This window comes from Globicephala melas, chromosome 1 (assembly GCF_963455315.2).
Source record: "Globicephala melas chromosome 1, mGloMel1.2, whole genome shotgun sequence".
NCBI classification, from domain to species: domain Eukaryota; kingdom Metazoa; phylum Chordata; class Mammalia; order Artiodactyla; family Delphinidae; genus Globicephala; species Globicephala melas.
The window spans coordinates 33,084,602-33,106,917 of NC_083314.1; the positions used below are offsets into that span (position 1 = coordinate 33,084,602).

General features: G+C 48.6%; 1 protein-coding gene across 15 annotated transcripts in view; it reads right to left on the reverse strand.

The window, feature by feature from the left end:
• The window catches only part of PLEKHA6 (pleckstrin homology domain containing A6), a 137,659-nt gene that overhangs the window by 41,792 nt on the left and 73,551 nt on the right, over positions 1 to 22,316 (reverse strand). For 14 of the 15 annotated variants that reach the window (XM_060289530.1, XM_060290073.2, XM_060289859.1 and 11 more), the window contains 2 exons: positions 2,830 to 2,910; positions 2,050 to 2,164 (listed from right to left, as the gene is read on the reverse strand). In XM_060289530.1, coding sequence (XP_060145513.1) covers positions 2,050 to 2,164; positions 2,830 to 2,910 — 196 coding nt within the window. Of the gene's footprint in view, positions 1 to 2,049; positions 2,165 to 2,829; positions 2,911 to 5,034; positions 5,388 to 22,316 lie in introns of those variants that run through there. The other variant, XM_060289804.1, reaches the window with a different exon arrangement.

Genomic DNA, 22,316 nt, shown 5'->3' on the forward strand with positions numbered 1-22,316 from the left:
AAGCACTTAGTAAATACTTGCAGAAGGAAGGAAAGAAGAAACTGGGGTTTATCATAAAGTACTTCCCAAACTGGAAAATGAAATTATTTTCTGTACTTTACTTGTAAAAACCCACATATAATGGCGGAGATCAGCCATCTGAAGAAGGCATCCACCACCCTCAGAATATGTAAATCCTAAAATCTTTCCCTTTTCTCTCAGTCCGTCATCTGTCATAGTTTCACCTGCTCTCTGCAGCCTAAAAGCTGCTCCCTGCCACTTCAGCCATTCCCCTGCCAACCCCTCAGTAATACTCTAGCCTCCTTATCTTTCTGCCACAGCTTCCCAGCAACCCTCAACCTTAGGTCAATGCAACCATCTGCCAGGCCATAGCACTGCTGGAGAAAAACCACACACACCTGTGGATCAGAGCCACACAGATTCAGTCTATGACCTCAGATGACCCTTCAGTATTATTGGGCAATATTCCAAATGTTCCTTGTTGACCACTGACCCTTGGGCTTATTCTGAAGCCCCCCACCCCCCAATGCCTCTCTATCAACCCCACTCTTCTCAGCAGAAAACCCTACCTCCTACTTCCCTGCAAAAGTTGAAAACAACAGGTGGGAGCGTCTTGAACTTCCTAGCCCCACCGCCACGTTTCACGTACCTATCTTACACAGCCTCAGGAAGAGGGCCCCTCCCCTATCCAGGCTGACAGCACCTTTGCACCTGACTCCTGTCTCTACACAAACATGACTCATTGGCGATGCCCTTTCTCCTGAAACTACCTACTGGGTCATTCCCCTCCTACCCTTAACACTTTGAAACAAAACAAAATAAACAAAGAAAACCTCCCTGCATCTTGCATATCTCCTAGCTGCTACCCTCCACCCCTCATTTCCCTTCACAGTCAAGTTTCTTTAAAAAATCTTTTTTGAAATATTTCAAACATTTCAGAAAAGAAGGGACTAAATCACCACTGCATGTTGTTTTCTTTCCCTAATAAAACATAACAAGTAGAGCTGAAACTCCCTTTGAACCCCCTCCCCAATCTCATTACCTTTTCTTCCTTCCTAGAGGTGACCACTGACCACAAATTAGTATGCCTGTCCATGGTTATATGTCTGTACTGCAAGCTTATCTATAAAAACGCTGAATTACTTTTCATGTTTGTACATTTTACATAAATGATACCACGTTTTTCATATCCTACAACTTGCTTTTTCCTCAGCATTATGTTGTTAAGGTTCATCCCTGTTATACAGCTCGCTCCAGTCCATTTTTAATTTTTGGAGAGTCCTCCATTGTATGACTACACTCCCATTTACTATCTAGTTTCTTTCTTTCTTTCTTTCTTTTTTTTTTTACGCGCAGCCCTATCTAGTTTCATAGAAGAGCAGTTTTCTACTCTTCAGTGTCCTGTATCCGCCCTCCCATCTCCTCTTAAGCCCTCTCCAGCTTGTCTTTGTCTTCTGTGCTCCTCACACCACTGAACTGCTCTTATCAGGGTCTCCAATTACCACGATGTTGCTAAACCCCATGGATACTTTTAGCCCTTATCTTACTGGACCTCTTTGCAACATTCTTCTCTGATTACTTCCTCCTGATGGTCTCTTCCTTCCTCCTCCTTTCTGAGCACCCAATTGCCATTCTTCATGAGTTATTCTTTCGCTGTCCCCCTAGATCAGTGGTTCTCAGTGAGGGTGGGGCAATTTTGTCCCACAGGGGGCATTTGACAATGTCTGGAGACATTTTTGGTTGTCACAGGGTGGGGGCTACTGGCATCTAGTGGGTAGAGGCCAGGGCTGCTGCTCAACATGCTACAGAGAAAGAATGGTCCCACACTACAAAGAATTATCCAGCCCCCAATGCTAATAGTGCTAAGGCTGAGAACCCCTGGTCTAGATGTTGGTCTTCTGTATGGTTCTGGTCTGAGCCCTCTTTCCTCCCCACTCTCCACTTCCTGCATCACGTCACCTGCTCTTTGGAACCTGCAGAAAAAAGTAAGCAGCCTAATACGTTTCCTAGGATTCCTCCCCAGCAGCTTGCGTGGGGGACCGGACTTACCCGGACACTGGGCCGCTCTGGAGGGACCTCGGACACCATGTTGTGGTTGGATAGGTCACTGTTGGCAGTAGTTGGGCGTTTCCCACCTGTTTTATTGGACATGTCCAAGGTCGATCTGATTTCAAGTTGACCAAAAAAGAAGTGACTAGTGAGACCAAGAGACAATGGGTGCCACCCATCCCTTTTCCCAACCCTGCCCTTCACCGTTCCAGCATTCAGCACAAATTAGGTCCCCTCAGTGCTCCCGAGGGGTCCTCTCAGCGGCTGCCGCTGCTTTTCCGAGATTATATGCCAGTAACCCTGGACAGTCTCCTCTTTTTTTCCTGCAAATTTATCTTAAAAACCTAGACCCTAGGACTCTGGAACTCGGCCTGTGAGAGTCATTTAATTATCTTTTTTTCCTTTCATTTACTGAGCCAACATCAGAGGAATTAGCATTTGGCTCTCGTGGTCATAGCGGATTCCCTCACTGCTCTCCTCAGAGGCCCCTGGTGATTGATATGCCAGCCTCAGACATGTCTCACTCCTTTAGCTCGGCCCATGGGATGCACTAACCTGGGACCTGCAAGATTCCAGAAAAAGTGGTTGAGGGTATCAAGCCAGATGGGTCTCAGGAGTTTCCAGTCCTCAGAACTGAGGTGAGTGACCCTAAACCTCTCCTGCTCTCCTTTCTGACCCCCACTCTGTCCGCTGCCCTTCCTCTTCCTAGCTACACAGAGGCAGCGGGATGATGGTGGTTAAGGACAGAAAGGCCAAACAGCAAATAAGGGGTAAACGTACATTTTCAAGTCAAACTTTTTGTTTTCCTCTGGGACCTGGCCGGTCAGTGGGTGTAGAAATGTGTTCCGTCTTTCATTATGGCTGTGGAGGCAAAAGAGAGAGAAGCTGTGGTTAAGACGAAGAAGGCAGAGACACAGGCTAAAGGGCGGACAGGCCCTAGGCAGTGACAGGGATGGCGACCACACAGGAGCTCGTTGCTCTGTCCTCCAGTGGGACCGTAAGCCGCAAGACAGAGGGCTGGGCTGTAGAAGGTCATTTGGGGAGGGGAGGGGAGGGGAGGGGGCAGGAAGATGTCTTTCTGACAGTGTTAATTACTTACTAGAGATCCCCAGGCTGGAAAGAAACCCCACTTAACCCTTTCAGTGGCCATCCTGGGCATGTATGTGGGGGGCGGGGAGGGGCTCCAATAGTCAAGACTTGGTGTTTGGCTGGTTTCCTCCCAGGGACAACTCCTGCCAGGGCTCCACATAAAAACCGCTCACTCATTATTTGCTAAAAGATTTCTCTTGCAACCTTGGACTCCTTCCTCTCCTGCTCTATCTCTTTCTTCAAATGAAATGAGACATCCAGAAATTCCATCCTTGAGCTTGGGCTGGGCTCCACTCACACCCCAAGTCCAGGGCCTCCCCGTCTAGGGGCTACCTGACTAGCCGACACCTCAGGAGCTGTCCAGCATGGAGGTGAGTGCTGGCTCTCAGTCAGATCTAATTAAGGGATGCTGTGGCCGGGGAGGGTAGTGCGGACAGCCTGCCAGGAAGCAGGGGCGAACATGGGCCAGGGCCGGGGTCTGTGCAGAGGCAGATGGGAGGCTCCCTTGGGAGCTGTGGCTCTTCTGGCTGGCTGGCTTCCACGCTAGCTCCCGGTGGCTCTGCAGGGAGGTAAGGGAGGAAGGGCAGCGGACAGAGCTTAGGGAGGGGCTGGTGCAGAGGGTCTAAGCCATACATGGCAGCAGTTTGAGATGATTTCTGAAAGCAGAGGGCCACCTGGCAAGAAAGCTGTGGGAGATTCAAGCGTGCAGCCAGCGGGGGGCTGGAACAATTTTAAGGTCCTCTTCACCTACCCCTCTTGGGAGATACTGTAAGAGCCCAGAGCATGCTCCGTCCACCCCCAGAAGCTGGTGCCTGCACAGAGCCTACCAAGGCTGCACGGCGGCTTGTGGGTCTTAGTACCAGGCCACCACGCACGCCCACAGCAAAGGGCCAGCGCTCTGCTTGGCAAGTGGCAGGTTAGCTAGCACCAGGGGAAAACAGTGTGGTCCCTTCAGCTGCATGAGAGAAGTTAAAACAACCTTTTGGAGAGCACCCTTCCATCGCCAAGGACGCTTCCCAGCCCTTAAGATGTCTGCTGAAGCTAAAGATCATATCGGAGGGTATGTTTTCAGCTTCCAAACCAGTCATGTTCAGATCGAATCCAAAGACATGTGGGAGACAGAAGCCCAGTGGGCAGTGGCCACAGCCTCTGTGGAAATCTGGTTTTGCAGCCAGGACCCTAAATCTGGCCAGTGTCTATTCGGCCTGGGTTCTAACTCTAGCACATTGATAACCCGCTCCCTGCTTCTCAAACTCTACTCCTCCCTTCTTCCCAGGTCCAATAAGGATGCTCTCCTCAACTTAACCACAGGGGATCTTTGCAAGGAACAGTAGCCGTTTCCAGTCACCCTCATCCCTGGCTCTGCCTCATCTAGGGGTGGAGGCAGGCAGTCTGTGACAGCTAAGATTTCTGAGGCACCAAGGTCTCTGCTGTTTCCCAGTGGCACAGATCACCTGCCCCCCGACACCCCTCCACCCATTCCGTTCCCTTCGGCCCATTCTGCTGTACACAGTCCCTGTGCCAACTCGGCTGGAACCTTTCCTGCAGGCACTGGTACAGATGGATAGATGGACGGAGAGACAGACACACACAGAGGCACACACACCGTCTGCTGTCAGCTGGTACAAGTCTTTCAGAGGACACCAAATTTCTTCCTGCCCCAGACTCTCCTACCCAGTAACCCCTACAAATGATGTCCTCGCTCCCTCCCGGCGCTACCAATTTCAAAACAGCTTCCCCTTCACAAGCACTGCAATGCAGCAACCAATGACCTAACTGTTCTCCCTTCTCCAGGTCACACGGGGCAGGCCCCTCACTCTGACGCCCCCAGATCCAGTGACCTGCCCACTCAGCTCTCACTTCACTTGACTCACAGCCCACTGAAGAAATCCCTACCTGACCCGTCGATCAGCTCGAAACTTCAACATCTTTTAGGCAGCTTTGTCCCCTGTTTGGCAGCCTCAGAGGACCCACCAGCCACCCTGCTCGTACCATCCCTCTGAGAAGTCAGTCCTCCGGTCCGGCTCGCCGTGCCGTGGCTGAGCTCCAGGTGCACGTGGCAGCGGCAGGCGCTGCTCTTTCCCCTCCTCCTGGCTCCAGCACCAGGAAGGGGGAGGGCCCCTTGGTGGTAGGGGTGCCCAGGTGCCCTAGGGGGCCTGCAGCTTCCCAGCATTCAGACAGAACGCTGCCCGGCAGAGTGCCAGAGGCAGAATAAGTGAGCAGGGGATGACATCTTCTCAGTTCAGGTGCCCAAGGAGAAAATGCAAAAATGGAGAGGCGGAGTACACGGAGCAGGTGTACAACTTCCAGGTAGTCTGACCTCACCGAGCTAAGGACACAGAGTAGCTGGGCAGACGGAGGAGTCTGGGGCTGTATTCCCATCTGCACGGCAGAAACCCATGCCAGCCCAACCTGCAGGAAGACAGCCCTCCCTGCCTCCCCTCGCCAAGAGCACAGGCCCTTGGGCTGAAATCCACTTGCTTCAGAGAGACCCTTTCGACCCAGTGGGCACAAGGGTTAAATGAGGCTCCAGATTCACGTGCTGCTATTGTCGTTGCTGCCGATGCCGGGAAGCTCTCTCTCCTCCCAGCCTGCCCAGCCTTCTGTACGGACAGGAGCATCATGAACACGAAGCTTGTCTGCAGCACCCCCCTACACACTCCCTTTAGACACAGCCCCAGGTTGCCTGCCCTCCTCTTGGGGTGGCCCAGCAGATGAAGGGCAAGTGAAGCACATGGGCGTGGGTGTCACGGAGCCAGAGCTGGTGGCGAGGACTGGCTTCTCCGCTTGGGTGAAATGGAAGAAAAGCTTCTTCCCAAATCTTCGGAGGAAGAGGGTAGCAAATGAGGCTCAGACGGGGTCACCATGTGTTTATTTCTGTAAATCTGCCCAGCTGCAATGTAATAAATTCCAGCTGGAAACTGTCAGATCTGCTCGGGGCAGGGAGGTTTGCATCGTTGTTAGCTACTCTGAACTCTCCAGAGATCCAAGATGGTCACATCTCTCCTTTTCCTAACGTCCTCTGTGTCTTAGGGCCCTCCACGCAAGGGGCTTCTGAAGGTCATCTCTTCCAAGTCCCTGCCTCCAGGCAAGCCTGCTCTCCAATCAGTCTCAGTAAGTGCCTTGTTTGTTTGTGAAGGGTTCCAGGAAAGGAAGCTCCGGACCCACTGTTATCTTATACTGCCTAGATGTTCTTTTCTGATATCAAATTTCAGTTCCTCTGGCTTTTGATATCATTCCATTTTTATCTTTGGATGACAGAAGTCTTTCTGACCAATGTGGTTCCTTTCAGCAGCACCAGGCATTCTGGTGACATCATAGTTTGTTGTTATGGCAATTTTGTGATGTCAACAGACACTGAAAGGGAGGAGCTAATCTAATTTTTTGGATTGAGGACAGAACTCAGAGAACAAAGCAATCAGTGAATGGAAAAGGACAACATAATTATTTAACCCGTGATGAGTCAAGCTGGGTGGATATAGCTGGGGTCAACAGCTGCTGATACTTAAGCAACTAATCCTAAATCCAAAGGTCAATATATTCAGCCATTTAGTGGTACATCTGCAAATGCTTTATCCTGATGACAAGTGGCTTCACTTTCCAGATCCCACCTCTCCAGTCCCTAATCCAGTTACTGGAGCCCTGCTGTGGTTATGGAGAGCTGGGCCCTCTCCTGATGCCCGCTTGGGGTCTCTGCCTGTGCACAGTAGGTACCCAATAAATATTTGTTGAATGAATAAGTGAATGAATGAATGAACAAAAGAAACTCCATATGCTCTGATTTAATTTTTAGCCACCTGCATTTGGAGTTTAACATTCTATTACCAAGGGCTTCCCTATCTTTGCTCTCTCTTAAAATTAATTACTTCCTCTCCATGAGAGCAGCTCTGTTTTTGTCCCCTCACCCCTTCACTTAGCTCCCCTGCCTGGCTCCCCCTTGAATATATAGCTTGGCTTTGATCCATCTTCATTAGGAGGGGAAGAAAATTAAGCTCATCTGCACAGAAGGAGGGGTGGAGGTGCCTTGGGAAAAGAGTTTTCTTCCTCTAGAAGACAAAAATATCCCTTTCCCTTCAATTTGAGCTCAGGGGCCTCCCACAGCCTTTGCTTAACTTGCAAGTTAAATTACTTCTCCCATGCCCACTGAAGATAGCACAGGAGGAGGAAGGAAGGCTCAAGGGTTTCCCCTGCTTGTCGAGAGCTCTGAAATCCTCAGGATTAAGTGAGCACACAGAATGCCTGGCTGGAGTTTCTTTCCTTTGCCACTAAACTGCACAGATGACAGGTTTTCATTAGGTTAGACACCAGGAAGAACTTACCAGGTATGGAACATTAAAAAAGGGAAACAGGGACAGGTAATCAGGTTTTTTTTTCCCTCTCCTCTTCCCTTTCTTTTGGGATGTCAAAGGCCTCCATTTCTCAAGAACAAATGGTTATGAATCCATCTCCAAATGGACTCCTTGAATTCCACCCAAGGGAAGGGGGAATCTCAAGCAATAAAGGAGATTTTGCTATGAAGACAGGAGCAACCCTAAACTCCCGAGTTGCCCACTAGGTGTTCCCCTATCCACGGTACCTATGAAGGTGGCCCCAATGGCAGTGCCGTCAGTGAGAAGAGAATTGGCAACACCGGGCTTTCAGTCCAAGGTCCAACATGAGGGTGACTTGACTTCTTTGGCCCTTAGTTTTCTCACATGCAGATGAGGTACTTTCTAATTCTATGAAATAATAACTGGAAACTTTCAAAATGTGAACTATTTTATGCACAAGAGATAATGCCTATGATTATTCTGCTTAAAAACAAATCAAGAGGGACTTCCCTGGCGGCGCAGTCGGTAAGACTCCACACTCCCAATGCAGGGAGGCTGGGTTAGGGAACTAGATCCCACATGCATGCTGCAACTAAGAGTTCACATGCCACAACTAAGGAGCCCATGTGCTGTAACTAAGGAGCCCACCTGCCACAACTGAGGCCTGCCACAACTAAGACCCAGCTCAACCAGATAAATAAATAGATAGATAGATAGATAAATAAATAAATAAGTAAATATTTAAATATTAAAAAAAATCAAGAAATATGCTAGGTACTGGAGCTAGAAAATGAAAAACACACAGTCTCAGGCTTAAGATGGCAGTGGATGGAGCAGGGGCTGGGAATGCGGGGACTGGCATTCCAGAAGTGCCAAAACCAATCAATTGCAAAGAAAAGAGGTAGATCCTCTCCGTTTTCCAAGCGTTTGTCCTCCATCTAGTTTGGGCTTTTCTACAGTTCTACAAACACCTGCAGCCTCTAACTTCAGGCGCTAGTGACAGCCTCACTATGGAGGTAACTGTGTACTGATTCATCTCCAAACGTCCTCCCCGAGAATCGGTATCTATCTGGAGTGATACCTGGCACTACACAGTCAAAAGGAGCAAAATCAACCCGGGTCTTCGTGACTCTTTGCAGACATGCATGTCTGCACATGTGTGCACACACACGCACCACACACTCAGGATGGACACCCAGAGGTCCCACCGTGATAAATACTGAAGGACTAGAGAGATACATTCAACTCCTTCCACCCTGGGCCCCTCTTGGTTATCTGCAGGACACCAAGCTGCGGCGTCCCCAGAGCTCCTGAGAATGAGCCCCGCCAGGCTTTCCCATCCAGACAAGGCTTTGGCTTCTGGCATTATCGCTCATTAGATAGAGGACTGTGAGGCGAGTGGGAAGGAGGGCTGCTATGGCCCATGCCTCCCACTTCCTTCTCCCCCAGCTAGCAAATTCCAAGCTCAGACTGTCCACACACCAGGGAGGATTTCTGCAGCCGACAAAGGAGGCGAAGGTGGGGAGACTTTTGACTCCTGCTCTCCACCTCCCCTCTGGATCTCATCATCATTTTCAAGGAGCTTTATGTGTTCTACCTTTCCCTCCCAATGAAAAAACAACTTGGTTTACATTCTCAACAATCCTGATGTGCCTGATTCCTGAGACTCCCACCAACCCCCGTCATTCCTAGGAAAAAGTACACTTCCTAGCCAAGTTCTCCCCACCCAAATCCCTCCGCAGCCACACAAAGGGGAGGTTGAAAGGGGTCGGCCCTGGTGGCACCTCTAGGTATTTGCACGTGGGAAAGGCCCCTCTACCTGACACTGTCTTTTTTCCAAATGCTGCCAACAGATCAAAATACCAGTCCTGCAGGCTCTAGGGACACAGCTGTCAGCCCTGTACTTGCATTTACTCTCTTCTCTCCTCCCTGCCCTCGCTCCAGCCCTCCTCCTGCGCCACAGTCATTTCCAAACTGGCAAGATTAGAGTGTCTTCTCCAAGTAAGCTTGGAACATCCAAAAATGCTGGCTACTGGGCTGAGTGCCTAGGAGATAAGGCTCAGGCTGCTCTCTTTCCTGCTAAACTCTGTCTGTCCTCACAGCCCCTTCCCTGCCCCAAAGGGTCAAAACACCTTTTCCTTCCCTGCTATGACCAATCATGGAACACTGGGGGAATTTCACCTGAGTTTGGCCCCTACCTCAGGTAGAAAGCAGAAAAGCTGGCTCAGTAGCCAAGGGATGGAAATTACAAATCAGGGATCCAGATCCAGCCTTCCTCCCTTCCATCCTAGGTGGACATCCTTCTCTAGTCTCTCACTAGATAATCTCCTGAGCCTGGACATTCAAGCTTACAACTGCAGGTAAGGGTATGGGGGCCTTGTGTACTCTTTAGTCAGGGCAATGCTTCACTGTGTGTACGTGAGCGCGTGCGTGTGTGTTTATGTGTAGTGTGTGTGTGTCTGGCGAGGGGGAGAGTACAGATATCACTCAGGGGAAGTTCATGGGGAATCTTCATGCTGATCTACCCCAACTTGGATGATCTTATCTTCAAACTGATTATTTTACTTTATGGAACTCCACTTGTCTTCTGAAAAATAAAGATAAACAGAGTGGATACTCAGCATAACCATGCCAGTTATTAAAATGCTGAAGTTCTTCCATATTGGTTGGTAAAGGGCTACTCTTCCAATAAGGAAGAATTTCAATATTTTAATAACCGGCCCTCCCCTCCTCTATGTGATCCAGAGACACCTTGGGGCCCTCCAGGACTCCAGGCCAGTGTCCTTTCTGGTTGATAAATTACTGAGTGTCATTGCTGGGATGACCATTCCTTAACTATCTGAACACCGACGGCCCTTCCAGGTGTTAAGAACTGTGATTCTGAGCACAGAAGTCATCTCAGGCAGCTCGAGAGGCATTTCCCCCCTCACACGCTGGCCCAACTTGGAAAACTGGGGCAACCCAGCTCCCTGGGGTTCCTCAGGCTCCTTGCCCTTGTGCCTCTGTGCTGTCCCTGCTCAGGGGAAAAGGAAATGAAAGGAGAAACGGGAGCTCTCTACGGCTCCAGCTCCACATTTTCCTTCTCTCATCCTTCCCCTGAGTGGCCCCCAGCTAAGGCAGATAGAAGCAGAGGGAAAAGGGCTCCAGTCCCCTCCCCTCAGCCTCCAACCTGCTTTCTCCGACAGTCAGCAACTGGAAAGAGGCCCAAGAGGTAACGGGCAGAGCAATAATTAATTACCACCCCCCCCGACACACACACACCCCACCGCCAAGCTCTGAGCCAAATCCCAAACCCCTACCCTTCAGAGACTGAGGAAGCCCAGCTGTCTGCTTCTAGGCCCATGGAAGGTCACTCGAGCCAACCTTCCTCATTCCTAGCTCAGCAGATTTGGTCCTGGTGTCCCACAGACAGCAGTCACCCCACCCACCCCCAGGGAACGAATTGTACAAAGTGAGTGTTTGGAGAGTAATGCAGCTGGGCTGGTGCCCCTCCTTCCACACCCTCAAAAGCTACAAATGCCTTCTTGGTTCCCAATCCAGCAATCTGTGGGCGTCAAGCTCTTCCATGGCTCAGTTTCCTCGTTTTAGGAATGAAACAGTAGTAATAAGTGGTGGCCTGTTTAGAAGACAACACAAATTTCCTACCAGACTAGACAGCAGAGGAAGAAAGGTGATGATGCTCTGAAGGGGTAAACACAGGGAAACCATTAAACTCATGTGGTCTCTGGTCCTTGCACTGGGAAGAAGGCAAGGCCCATTCCAGAGTCAGGGGAGCCGAGAGTCACTGCCCCAGCTATAGTGACAAGAGAGACAAGACAAAGTTCCCGTCTCCTTGGTTGTCTCCAGGCCCTGCTACTTCTCCAACCTGAGCTCCTCATCTCCGGGAGAGAAGAGAGCCTCATGGTTCAGGGGGGAGACTACAGCTCCACAAGGCCCGCTGCAAGAACACAGGGGTGAAAGTCACAAACCCTCTTGCTGCTAACCCCCACGGGCTACAGGTCTGGGCACTGTGTGTGATGTAGGGTGGGAGGTACCCAAAAATGTTAGTCCGACCACACCTGCCTGGGTGCACACAAACTGCTTACAACCTGGACCTTCTTTGTCACTGTGCCTGGCCGGCACCTCACACCCAGACACTGAATGGCTGTCTGGTGGAGTGGCTTAGAGGCAGGCCACTGGTCTGACCACAGTGGGAGGAGGGAACATGTGCTGTTCTGCTCTGGGATGTTGAATTGCTAGTGCGAGGCAGGAGAGCTCAGTCTTGAATCCTCTCACAAGGGAATCCAATGGGTGGGTTCCGTCTGCTCCATGGCCCCTCCTCTCCCCTCTCACTTCCTACTGGCCAGCCAGACTCTATAAGAGTCTACTGAGCAGAGGCTTTGTCTGGGGAAGAAGAGAGCAATAAATCAATGGGAGCAGGAAGGCAGGAGCCTCGGCGACTGCTTTGGGAGAAGGAGGCCCCCACCTCGGAGGGCTGCATGGGGTGTGGATGCAAAGGCAGGTGGGACGGCAGCAAAGCTCTAGTGTGAGCACTGCTTCTCACCTGCCCCCTGAGAGGGCTCAGCTTCTTGTCTCTCCTAGATTGGGAGTAACGGGTGAGCAGGGATGCAGATGGATTGTGGGAAATTTTGAACGCCTCCTTCTGCAGGGAGTGAGGAATCTGGAACTTCCCATGTACTCAGGGAGCTTGCTAAGGGCTCAAAGGGCAGAGGAATCTCCCCGGATTGCTGTCTGCTGTAGAAAAGATCCAAAAGGAGCTTGGGGACAAGGGCCACCAGTGGAACCAGCCAGGAAATGACTGTGTCTGGAGAGAGACGTTGTTGTCTCCACCTCTGTGTGCTGAGAAAAATCATTGTGAGCTCCCTTGACATCCCAGAGAGGGAAAGTGAGACCTGGAAGGGAAAGGACTTGGAGAACTTTTGAAGAGAGCTGTAACATGAAAACAAAGAATGGCTGGCACGTGGCTGTGGCTGAGCAGTACTGACCTCTTTACTTTTCTGGGCCTCAGTTTCCCCATCTGTAACATGGAATGATACCACATTGCTGGGAGGATTAAACAAGATCACATATTTAAAGCACCTAGGAGAATGCTTGGCACATAACAGTTTCTCAGTCAGTGGCTGATGTTATAATCATTTATAAGATAAAGGAATGAAATAAAACAAGGAGTACTATTCCATCCAGTTTAGTAGCTGCTAGTCATATGTGGCTATTTACATTTTCATTAATTAAAACTAAATAAAATTAAAATTTCGGTTTCTCCGTCGCGCTAGCCACAGCTCAAGAGCCACCATGCCTAGAGGCCACCTAACTGGACAGGACAGTTGTAGCATGTTCCACCACTGTGGAGTATTCCATCGGATAGCACTGGGCTAGATGTTCCCTAAGCCACCTTCCAGTTCTAATCTTTTTGGACTCTATAAAACACGTAACTCCAAACCAGTCTGTCCTTCCTCCAGCTGATATGTGTTCAGTGTCCTCAGGAAATGCAAGTTCTCTTACAGTCCTCAGCTAAACCAAAAAAAAAAAGGAAATCTGCTACCAACAACAACAAAAAAGTTAAAAATCTAAAATCAAATGATACATTCCAAAGACCAATCAAAATTAATTTGGATAATACATCATTTTAAAATATATGCATTGGGCTTCCCTGGTGGCGCAGTGGTTGGGAGTCCGCCTGCTGATGCAGGGGACGCAGGTTCGTGCCCCGGTCCGGGAAGATCCCACATGCCGCGGAGCGGCTGGGCCTGTGAGCCATGGCCGCTGAGCCTGCGTGTCCGGAGCCCGTGCTCCGCAACAGGAGAGGCCACAACAGTGAGAGGCCCGTGTACCGCAAAAAAAAATAAAAATAAAAAAATAATAAAAATAATAAAATATATGCATTAAGACTCCCCTCCAGGGCTTGAAAATATTGTTACTAACAGCCCTACTGGGGGCAGGCCCTGGGGGAGGCAACTGGGAAAGGTTACAGAGAGGATCACGGAGGTTGGAAAAGGTGAAAGAACAAGGAACTGTCCCTCCTTCCTGCCTCATTTTCCTTCTTGGATTGGCCAACTTCTGGAGAGGGTGGAGGGAGGAAGAGCAGACAGGTCGGCTGCATGGTCTGCAGGGTCCTGCGGTCCACAGTGGGAGGAGCCAGCACAGAGGGGAAGAGAGGGAAGAGGAACCGCCACCAAGGACAGCAGGCTCAGGAGTCTTCCTTCCCTTGCACTTCCCCTGTCCCCACCCCGGCCCCCACCCAGCCTGGAGCCTGTGGTAATCACAGGGATACAATCTGCTCCTAAACAAATAGCACATGAAGCTGGTGCCAGAGTGTGTCCATTGATAACCGTGGCTTAGAGAGGGGAGGGGAGACGATCTCAGAGGAATGGAAGAGGCACTCCCAGACCTAGACCCTGCCTGGAGCCCAGGTAATGGAAAGAAGAACTTGGGAAGAAAAGGAAAGTGTGGGGGGGGGGGACCAGGTAAGGGACACTGCTGGCCCCTCCCCTGTCCCCATGCCACGCAGTAGCCTTGAAGGAAGACTAGGCAGGGTTGCTAAGACAAGAAGAAACAGACGCTTTGGGAGGAGGGTAGAGGGGAAGAAAGGAAAAGGGATGCTGTACTGGTCCCGGTCAGGACAGAAGCCAGTCTTGGTAAGTGACACCTGAGTAACAGGTGAGTCCGCCTATGCCTGTTGGAGCATATGAACACCATCCTGCTGCTGCCCCTTGTGGCTGGCCTGGGAATAGCTCTGGCTATATACTTGGCAGGGCCCAGAGCAAAATAAAAACGCAGGGCCCCTTGCTCAAAACTTAAGAAGTTCAGGATGGTTACAGAAGGACATTAAACCAAACCCTTCTGAGGACACAGGGCAACTGTGCAGGCTGTATGCCCACGAAGCCCTCCCTGCCTGGGAATACCAATTCCTCTGGGCTGCTTCTCCTGGGGGTGTGAGGACAGAGGGTGGCTAGTCTTACGTGTGGCTAACTCTTAGTACGAGGCAGAACACGGAAAGTGGCCGGCTCCTCTCCCAGTCCCGACTTCCCCCTCTTTGTTGGCTCACATGCCCAGAAGCTTGGCATCTTTTGCTCCTGTCCCACTGGGTCTGGTGGCTGGCACCTCCCCCTTATTGTGCCTGGTTTCTGTCTGCCTGTGGGCAGCTTAGCCGGAGGAAGCACCACAGCTGAAAGCCACGGGGGTTGGGTTTGCCTTATCTCTCAAGACTGGCACAGGGAGCACGCTGTTCCTACCCAACAGACCCTCCAGGGCTGCCTACCATTACCATTATGTCATGGAACCTTTTTCCTCCCAAGAAAGAGGCAGGGGGACAAAAGGGTTCCTGGCTAAGAGGGGGTAAAGTCAACAGTTCTGCTTTGGAGACAAATCAGTCTTTCATTTTTTTGTGCACGCATGAGTACACACCACACACACACACACACACACACACACACAGAATCAGCTGAGAAAATTCCGTCTTAGCACCTCCTCCAACGAAGCCAAGAAACTCTTGTCCACATTCCCTGCACAAGTCTGACTTGTCATGAGAAGGTGTCTGGGTCAAAGAGGCCTAATATTTGGAGGGAATGAGGGTCCTGAATGGGCAGTTGGGGGCAAGGGGACAAGAGACATCTAAACCCAAAAGACTGGTTCTCTCTCTTCCTGGATTTGTTTTGCTCCCAAATGACAAACTTTGTCTTCTAACACGTTGAGTCCCCGCCAACTCTCTGCTCCACCCCCACCCCTTGCATCCTGCCTCCCACCTCTCCACACCTGACTTGAAGTAAGAAGAATAAAAGGCAAAAGGCACAGCTATGCCCGTCTCCTTTGGCTGTGCCCTCCCTGCCTTCCCTCTGGGCTGGTCCCAGCAAACGGCTGTGAAGGGGCGGATGGTGCTTCTGCCCAGAGCTCCTGAGCCCCTCTCCGGAGACAATGGCTCAGGGAGAGGGGGAGAGCAAGACTCCAGCTTTGGTTTGGTGCAAGGTGGCCACACCAAATGGTTTGGCCACACCAAACCATTGTCTCTGCATCAGGACAGACAATGATGTGTATTTCCGGCTTCTGTGCCAAGTAGTTCATACCCCTTAGACTAAGACAACCCTAAAGATTTCCTTCTAATAAATAGGAATGATACCGAAATCTGGCCCCAAGCTGAGGATTTGTATCCGGTTGTAACAAAAGCCCACTCTAGCTGATGGAATGGGAATATTGGTGCTCTCTTACCTGCAGACAGATAACCACTCACTCACCGGCTCTTCTCTGGGGTCCCCTCTGCTCTCGCCCTGACTCCTTTCACACTCAGGAACAGGGAAAAGGTTCTCCTTTAACACTCACCAGGTCCCTGGTGGGTAGCAATCATTAACAGCCACACATGCTGACTGGCCTTAACCCCTTCAGTGCCGGTCGCCTCCAGTTGGCTGATGGACAGCCCTGTCCCCTCTTCCCAGCTCTGAGAAAGTGGCAAGTCCCACCTTGGTGCCATCCACCTGAGTAATGCTGCTGCCTCCCATGTGGAAAGCAGGAGCCCTCTAGTCCCACCCAGGCTGCCCCGCCTGATTGGCGCACGCTGGCAACCTGAGGTGCTGGGCTCTGGCATGATGCCCAATTGGATGAGCCCACATTATGAAATATTTGCCTAGCAGGCCAATAGAGGAGCCAGGATCGGGGGGAGGGGATGATATTTTTATTTGTTCCTGGAGGAGGGAGAACAGACAAAGGTAGTCAGAGCATCCCTAGCCCTGGGCCAGGAAACAGTGGGAAGGTGGTCTTCAGGTCAATGTATGTGCCTCTAGCCTCTCTGTCTAGGTACAGGGCACAATCCTGGAAGGCTCCTAAGCAATTTCAGCTCCTGGCTGTTTAGCCACGGCGTTTCTTTGCCTTAATAATTCCCGGACTCACCCAGGAGTTTGGAGCTAGGAACTGTAATAGAAACGAAGATGGAAAATAACTTGACAGGCAAAGGATTGCTCGTAACTGCACAAACTGTGTGTCACAGGTGGTCTTTTTTATATTTCAAAGCTGCAGGAATAATTTTGCATCTTTGGAGGATGCAGAAGAAAGGTGAGCAGGAATGAGTAGAGTCAAATCACCTCTTTATCCCTTTAAAAATAGGCAATTGATTTGGGGAAATCTAAATCCAGCCTAGAAGTACGTATCTACATGTAGGACACATGCAAATCTATGCAGATATGTGCAAATGAGCAGCTCCAGACTTTTCAGAGTAATTCCTTGCCAGGATTTTTCTAGTTTGAGCAAGAAATCAGGTAGTCTCCAAATCCAATAACGAAGCATCTCACAACAGCATAAGGATATCAGTAGAGGGAGCATATAGAGGTTTATAAACATATTTATGGAAAATTCACTACAGAGAAAGCCTTGAAGTACAGTCTAGTAGAGTTTTTAAACCATGATCATAAACATGATAGGCTATACAGGAGAATGCAAGCGCCCTCTTTCTCCGCACCCACGGTTAATACCCCCTTCTCCTTTCAGGCCCCAGTGGGTGGTCAGGCTGCTCCACTTCGTGCCAGTCTGAGTCTAGTAGCTGCACCTCCTCTCACCACCCCTGGTTCCTGTTTGTCAGTAGTCCAGTCACTGTGGCTCAAGACCCTGGCTTAAACCTGCCAGGGGGCCTTATCTTATCTCCTGGGCTGCCTTCCCAGCGGCCTGATGGCTGGTTGGCCCTGGTCTCTTAAAGGGGCTGCATGCATTCCCACCTGCTCCATTCACCCTCGAGAATACCCCAGAAATCTAGGGCTGCACTGCCTGTGGAGGGTCAGGTTCACCATACCACTCCCTCCTCTCACATCTGGCTGCAGGGCTGCTACATATGATTTATTAACTTAAAATGGGAAAAGATGCTGATGTTTTCACATGCTTTTAAATGCTTATCATACCATGTAAAAGCCCTGCATCTCAGTATGTACAGGTTCCTGCTCTGTAAAATGGAGTTTTAAAGGGGGAGAGGGGCTCAGGGTAAAAAGTCAATATAGAAAAATCAGTTGTATCTCTATATAGTGGCAGCAAACAATGAAAAATTGAACTTTTAAAAAGACTACTTATAATAGGGTAAAAAATATGAAATATTTAGGAATAAATTTGACAACAGATGTGCAAGACCTATATACTGAAAACTAAAACACTAGCGAGAGAAATTAAGTAAAATCTAAATAAAAGGAGAAATATACTGTTTGTATGGAAAAGGAGATTGTTAAAATATCAATTCTCCACTTATTTTCCTATAGAGTCAATACAATCTCAATAGGTTCTTTGTAAAAATTGACCAAGTGATTCTGAAATTCATATAGAAATGAAAAGGACCTATAGTACCCCCAAGAACTTTCAAAAAAGAGAATAAGGTTAGAAGAATAAAGAATAAAGTTAGAAGTCTTAGATTACCTGACTTCAAGATTATAAATCTACAGTAGTCAAGACAATGTGGTATCAGCATAAAGATACATGTACAGATAAATGTGACAGAATAGAGAGTCCAGGAATTGACCAATTGACCATGCATATATGGTCAGCTGGTTTTCCACAGAGGTATAAAGGCAATTCAATGTGGGAATGAGAGCCTTTTCAGTACATGGTGCTGGAAAACTAGAGGTCCATATACCAAAACCCAAAACAAAACCCCTTGACCCTACCATTAAAAATGAACTCAAAATGGACTAAGGCCTAAAATGTAGGCGCTTAAACTATAAGATTTCTAGAAGAAAACACAGGAGAAAATCTTAGTGATTCTTGGTTTGGCAAATTTCTTAAATACGACACAAAACGCACCAACTTTAAACAAAATATCAAGAAATCAAACTTCAGGGACTTCCCTGGTGGTGCAGTGGTTGGGAATCTTCCTGCCAATGCAGGGGACACAGGTTCAAGCCCTGGTCTGGGAAGCTCCCACATGCCGTGGAGCAACTAAGACAGTGCGCCACAACTACTGAGCTGGCTCTCTAGAGCCCATGAGCCACAACTACTGAAGCCCATGCACCTAGAGCCCATGCTCCGCAACGAGAGAAGCCACCACAATGAGAAGCCTGTGCACCGCAACGAAGAGTAACCCCTGCTCACCGCAACTAGAGAAAGCCCACGCACAGCAATGAAGACCCAACACAGCCAAAAAGAAAAAGAAATCGAACTTCATTGAAATAAAAAACTTTACTTTTCAAAGGATGCTGTTACAAAAATAAAAAGGTAAGCCATAAACTGGAGAAAATATTTGCAAAACGTGACATAAAACTTTCATCTAGAATATATAAAAAACTCTTACAACTAAATATTAAGACAGCAAACACAATAATAGAAAAAAGGTGGGCAAAAGATTTAAACCGACACTCCACCAAAGAGGATATACTATGTCAAATAAAGCACATGAAAACATGTTCAACATCACTAGTCATTAGGGAAATGCAAATTGAATCCATAATAACACTACACACACACACCAGAACTGCTAAAATTAGGACTAATCATACCAAATGTTGACAAAAATGTAAATGACCGGGAAGTCATACCCTGCTGATGAGACATTTTAAATGGTACGTCCACTTTGCTTAACTTTTTAACTGCCAAACTTTTCCATACAGTTGAACATACAACCCATTGATTCCTAGGTATTTACCTAAAAGAAATGTAAGCATATGTCCACACAAAGACTTGAGCAAAAATATTCATAGCAGCTCATTTGTAAGAGCCCCAAACTGCAAAAAACTCAAATGTCCATGAATAGGCGAACACAATATGTGTTACATCCATACGACTCAGCAATAAAAAGAAATGAATTATTGATATACATAACAACAGGGATGCATCTCAGAATAATTGTGCTGAATGAAAGAAGCCAGACCCCTTCCCCCCAGATAAAAAGTGTATACCGCATGATTCCATTATACAAAACCCTTACAAACGTAAAACGAATTTATAGTGGCAGAAAGCAGATCGGAAGTTGCGTGGACACAGGGTAGAGAGAGGGATTTCAAAAAGGCGGGAAGAAACTTTGGGGAGTGATGGATATATGTGCATTATCTTAATTGTAGTTATGGTTTCAAAAACTGCATCAAATTTTACCCTTTAAATAGTTTATCATAAATCAATTATACCTCTATAAAGCTACAAAAAAGAAAAGTCTTCAGTTGAGACATCAAAAAAAAAAAAAAAAACCCAGCACCTACTCCTGGACCTCACCCATTATGGTTTTTTTTTTTTTTTTTTTTTTGCGGTACGTGGGCCTCTCACTGTTGTGGCCTCTCCCATTGCGGAGCACAGGCTCCGGACGCGCAGGCTCAGCGGCCATGGCTCACGGGCCCAGCCGCTCCGCGGCATGTGGGATCCTCTCGGACCAGGGCACGAACCCCTGTCCCCTGCATCGGCAGGCGGACTCTCAACCACTGCGCCACCATGGAAGCCCCCATTATGTTTTATACTGTGATAAATGTAGGCAAGTGAAGGCGGGGTGGGCAGGGATTCCAGCTTTTCCTAGTGACCCACTTTAATCTGCTGGTTAAAGACAGGGATGGACGTGGCTTTGAATCAGCCTCGACTCCTCTCCTGGATTTAGGTCAAATAATGTGGCAGACCTGAATGTGGCCTTTATAAAAATAAAGAATTATTTGTTTTATGACAGAAAGGAAAATATCAGGTAAAACCCTGTACAGTTCACAAAGCCCTCCCATCACTATCTCACTTGATTCTTTTATGGTCTTATGAGGTTAGCAGAAAAATATTAACACTCTCATTTTACAAAAAACAAACAAACAACAAACAAAACTGAGGCTCAAAGAGGTAAAGGGTCTTGACTAAGATAACCCACCTCCTACATGGGAGGCAAGGCTAAGCCCAGAGTCTCTTAACCTCAGTCTGGAGCTCTTTCCTGTTAACACGCGGTCTGCCCGCAGCCTGGCTGACACCCCCGCCTGTCCCTCAGCTCTGGCTCCGCTCCCAGAGCTGTGGAACATGAACCAGCATCGTGGTGCTCACCCCACACTGGGTGGATGCTTTTCTACAGCACAAGTGACAGACCCAGAAGGGGTCCCAGGATGGATGAAAACAGGGGCAGATCTAGGGTCAGAACAGGCTCAACTAAGGGGAACCATGCAGTGTTAAGACAGGGGAGACTGGGAGGGATGAGGGTATCTAAGGATCTAATCAGATCACACATCTAATGAGAAAAGAGGGGGGAAAAGCCAACCAAACACCACTCCCAAGGCAGGAAGTCTGGTGGGTGTGGAAGCAGCTGGAAGCTGTTAGAGGGCTCCAGGCCTCTGCACCCCTCCTCTCCCTCCTCTTCTGTCCCCCACCCTCCCTCCTCCTACACTCTGGCCAGGGCCAGGGCTGGCTGGGAGCCCCACCCCTCTCTCTCCCTAGTTCTGAGGACAGGATGACAGGAGGGAGGAAACCCACTCTGCAGGGCATGGGGGCACACAATGTAAGAGGCATCTAAAAATTCAATGATCGAGATTGATAATATTTTAATGTAATATTTTTTGGAATAAAAATTAGTGCAAAAAATCCATGATGAATGAAATATCATTTTAAATAAAGACCAGATCAGTATTACTCAATTTCCCTTTCGCCTGAGGCTCCAACATTGCTTGGAATGACACTGGTACTTATCCTGTTGTTATTGAAAATGTTGATGTTTTTGTTCTTCGTGAAATTTTTGCACTGATTTTGATTTTTGAAAATATCGCATTAAATGTTATTTATCTTGATTACTGAGGTTTTTGGCATCCTCTTAAATTGTGTGCCTAAGGAGAGTGCCTCAGTCACCTCACCCTAGTCAGCCCTGCTCAGGGATGAGACTGGGGGGACTGGGAGGGAAATGGGGAGACTGGACAAGGCCCAGAAAGGGCCAGAGAGAGGGCCTGCACTCTTCAAAAACCTCAGTGCATGAGGAACAAAGAAAGGCTGAGGAATTATTCCGGATTAAAGAGGAGTAGAGACATGCTCCTGGATTAGATTCCAATGACATTACTAGGGCAACTGGTGATTGTCTATTAGATAATAGTATTGTTTCAATGTTAAGTTTCCTGAATTTGTTGATTGTACTGTGTTTATGCAAGAGAATAGCCTTGTTTTTAAAAGGAAGAAAAGATAATGAAGCAATAAGGGTCAGAGGGTGACAGCTGCCTGAGAGCTACATGAAGCCAAATGCCCCTCTCTCTCCCGCCTGTCTTTCCTCCGATTCCAGGCAGTCCCAATAGGGACCAATGGTGATGGCAGGAAGTCTTGTCCAGAAGACTAGTTATTGGAGGGCTGGTTGGACATTTTCTTCCCGAAACAAGAATTAACCTTGACAACTGGCACAGAAAAGAAAGGAAATTGACACCTACCCAAGGCATGACACCAGCACATTCTCTGCTGAACCTCCCGAGATAGGTACTGCTGTCCTGTACCTATGGAGGAGGAACCTGAGAGGTCAGGTAAGCAGCCCAAGGCTACACGGTTCGGAAGTGGGAAAGCTGGGATTAGAGCCCAGGACACAGCCCAAAGCCAGGTCTTTTCCCACTTCAAGTTTGTTGTGCAACTTGAAATTCCCTTCTCGTGCATCATCCTACAAACTAATCCTTTAGTTTATTTTTGCTGAGTTGAATCTGCATTGGCTCTGGAGTCAGACTGTCCCAGTTCCAATTCTGACTCCACCAGTTACTACCTAAGGGGCTTTGAGTGAGTGACTTAACCTCTCCGTGCTTTCATTCCCCTATCTGTAAACAGGGATAATATAAACTCCTACCTCAAGGGTCTGTCATAGGATTAAATGAGATTATACAAGCAGAGAATTCAAGCGAGATCCTGGCACCTAGTAATGTTCAGTAAATGCCAGTAATTATTATTAACTGTCGGCCTCTGTCTCGAATCATTCATTCACTCATGGGAACCCATGGCCTAATT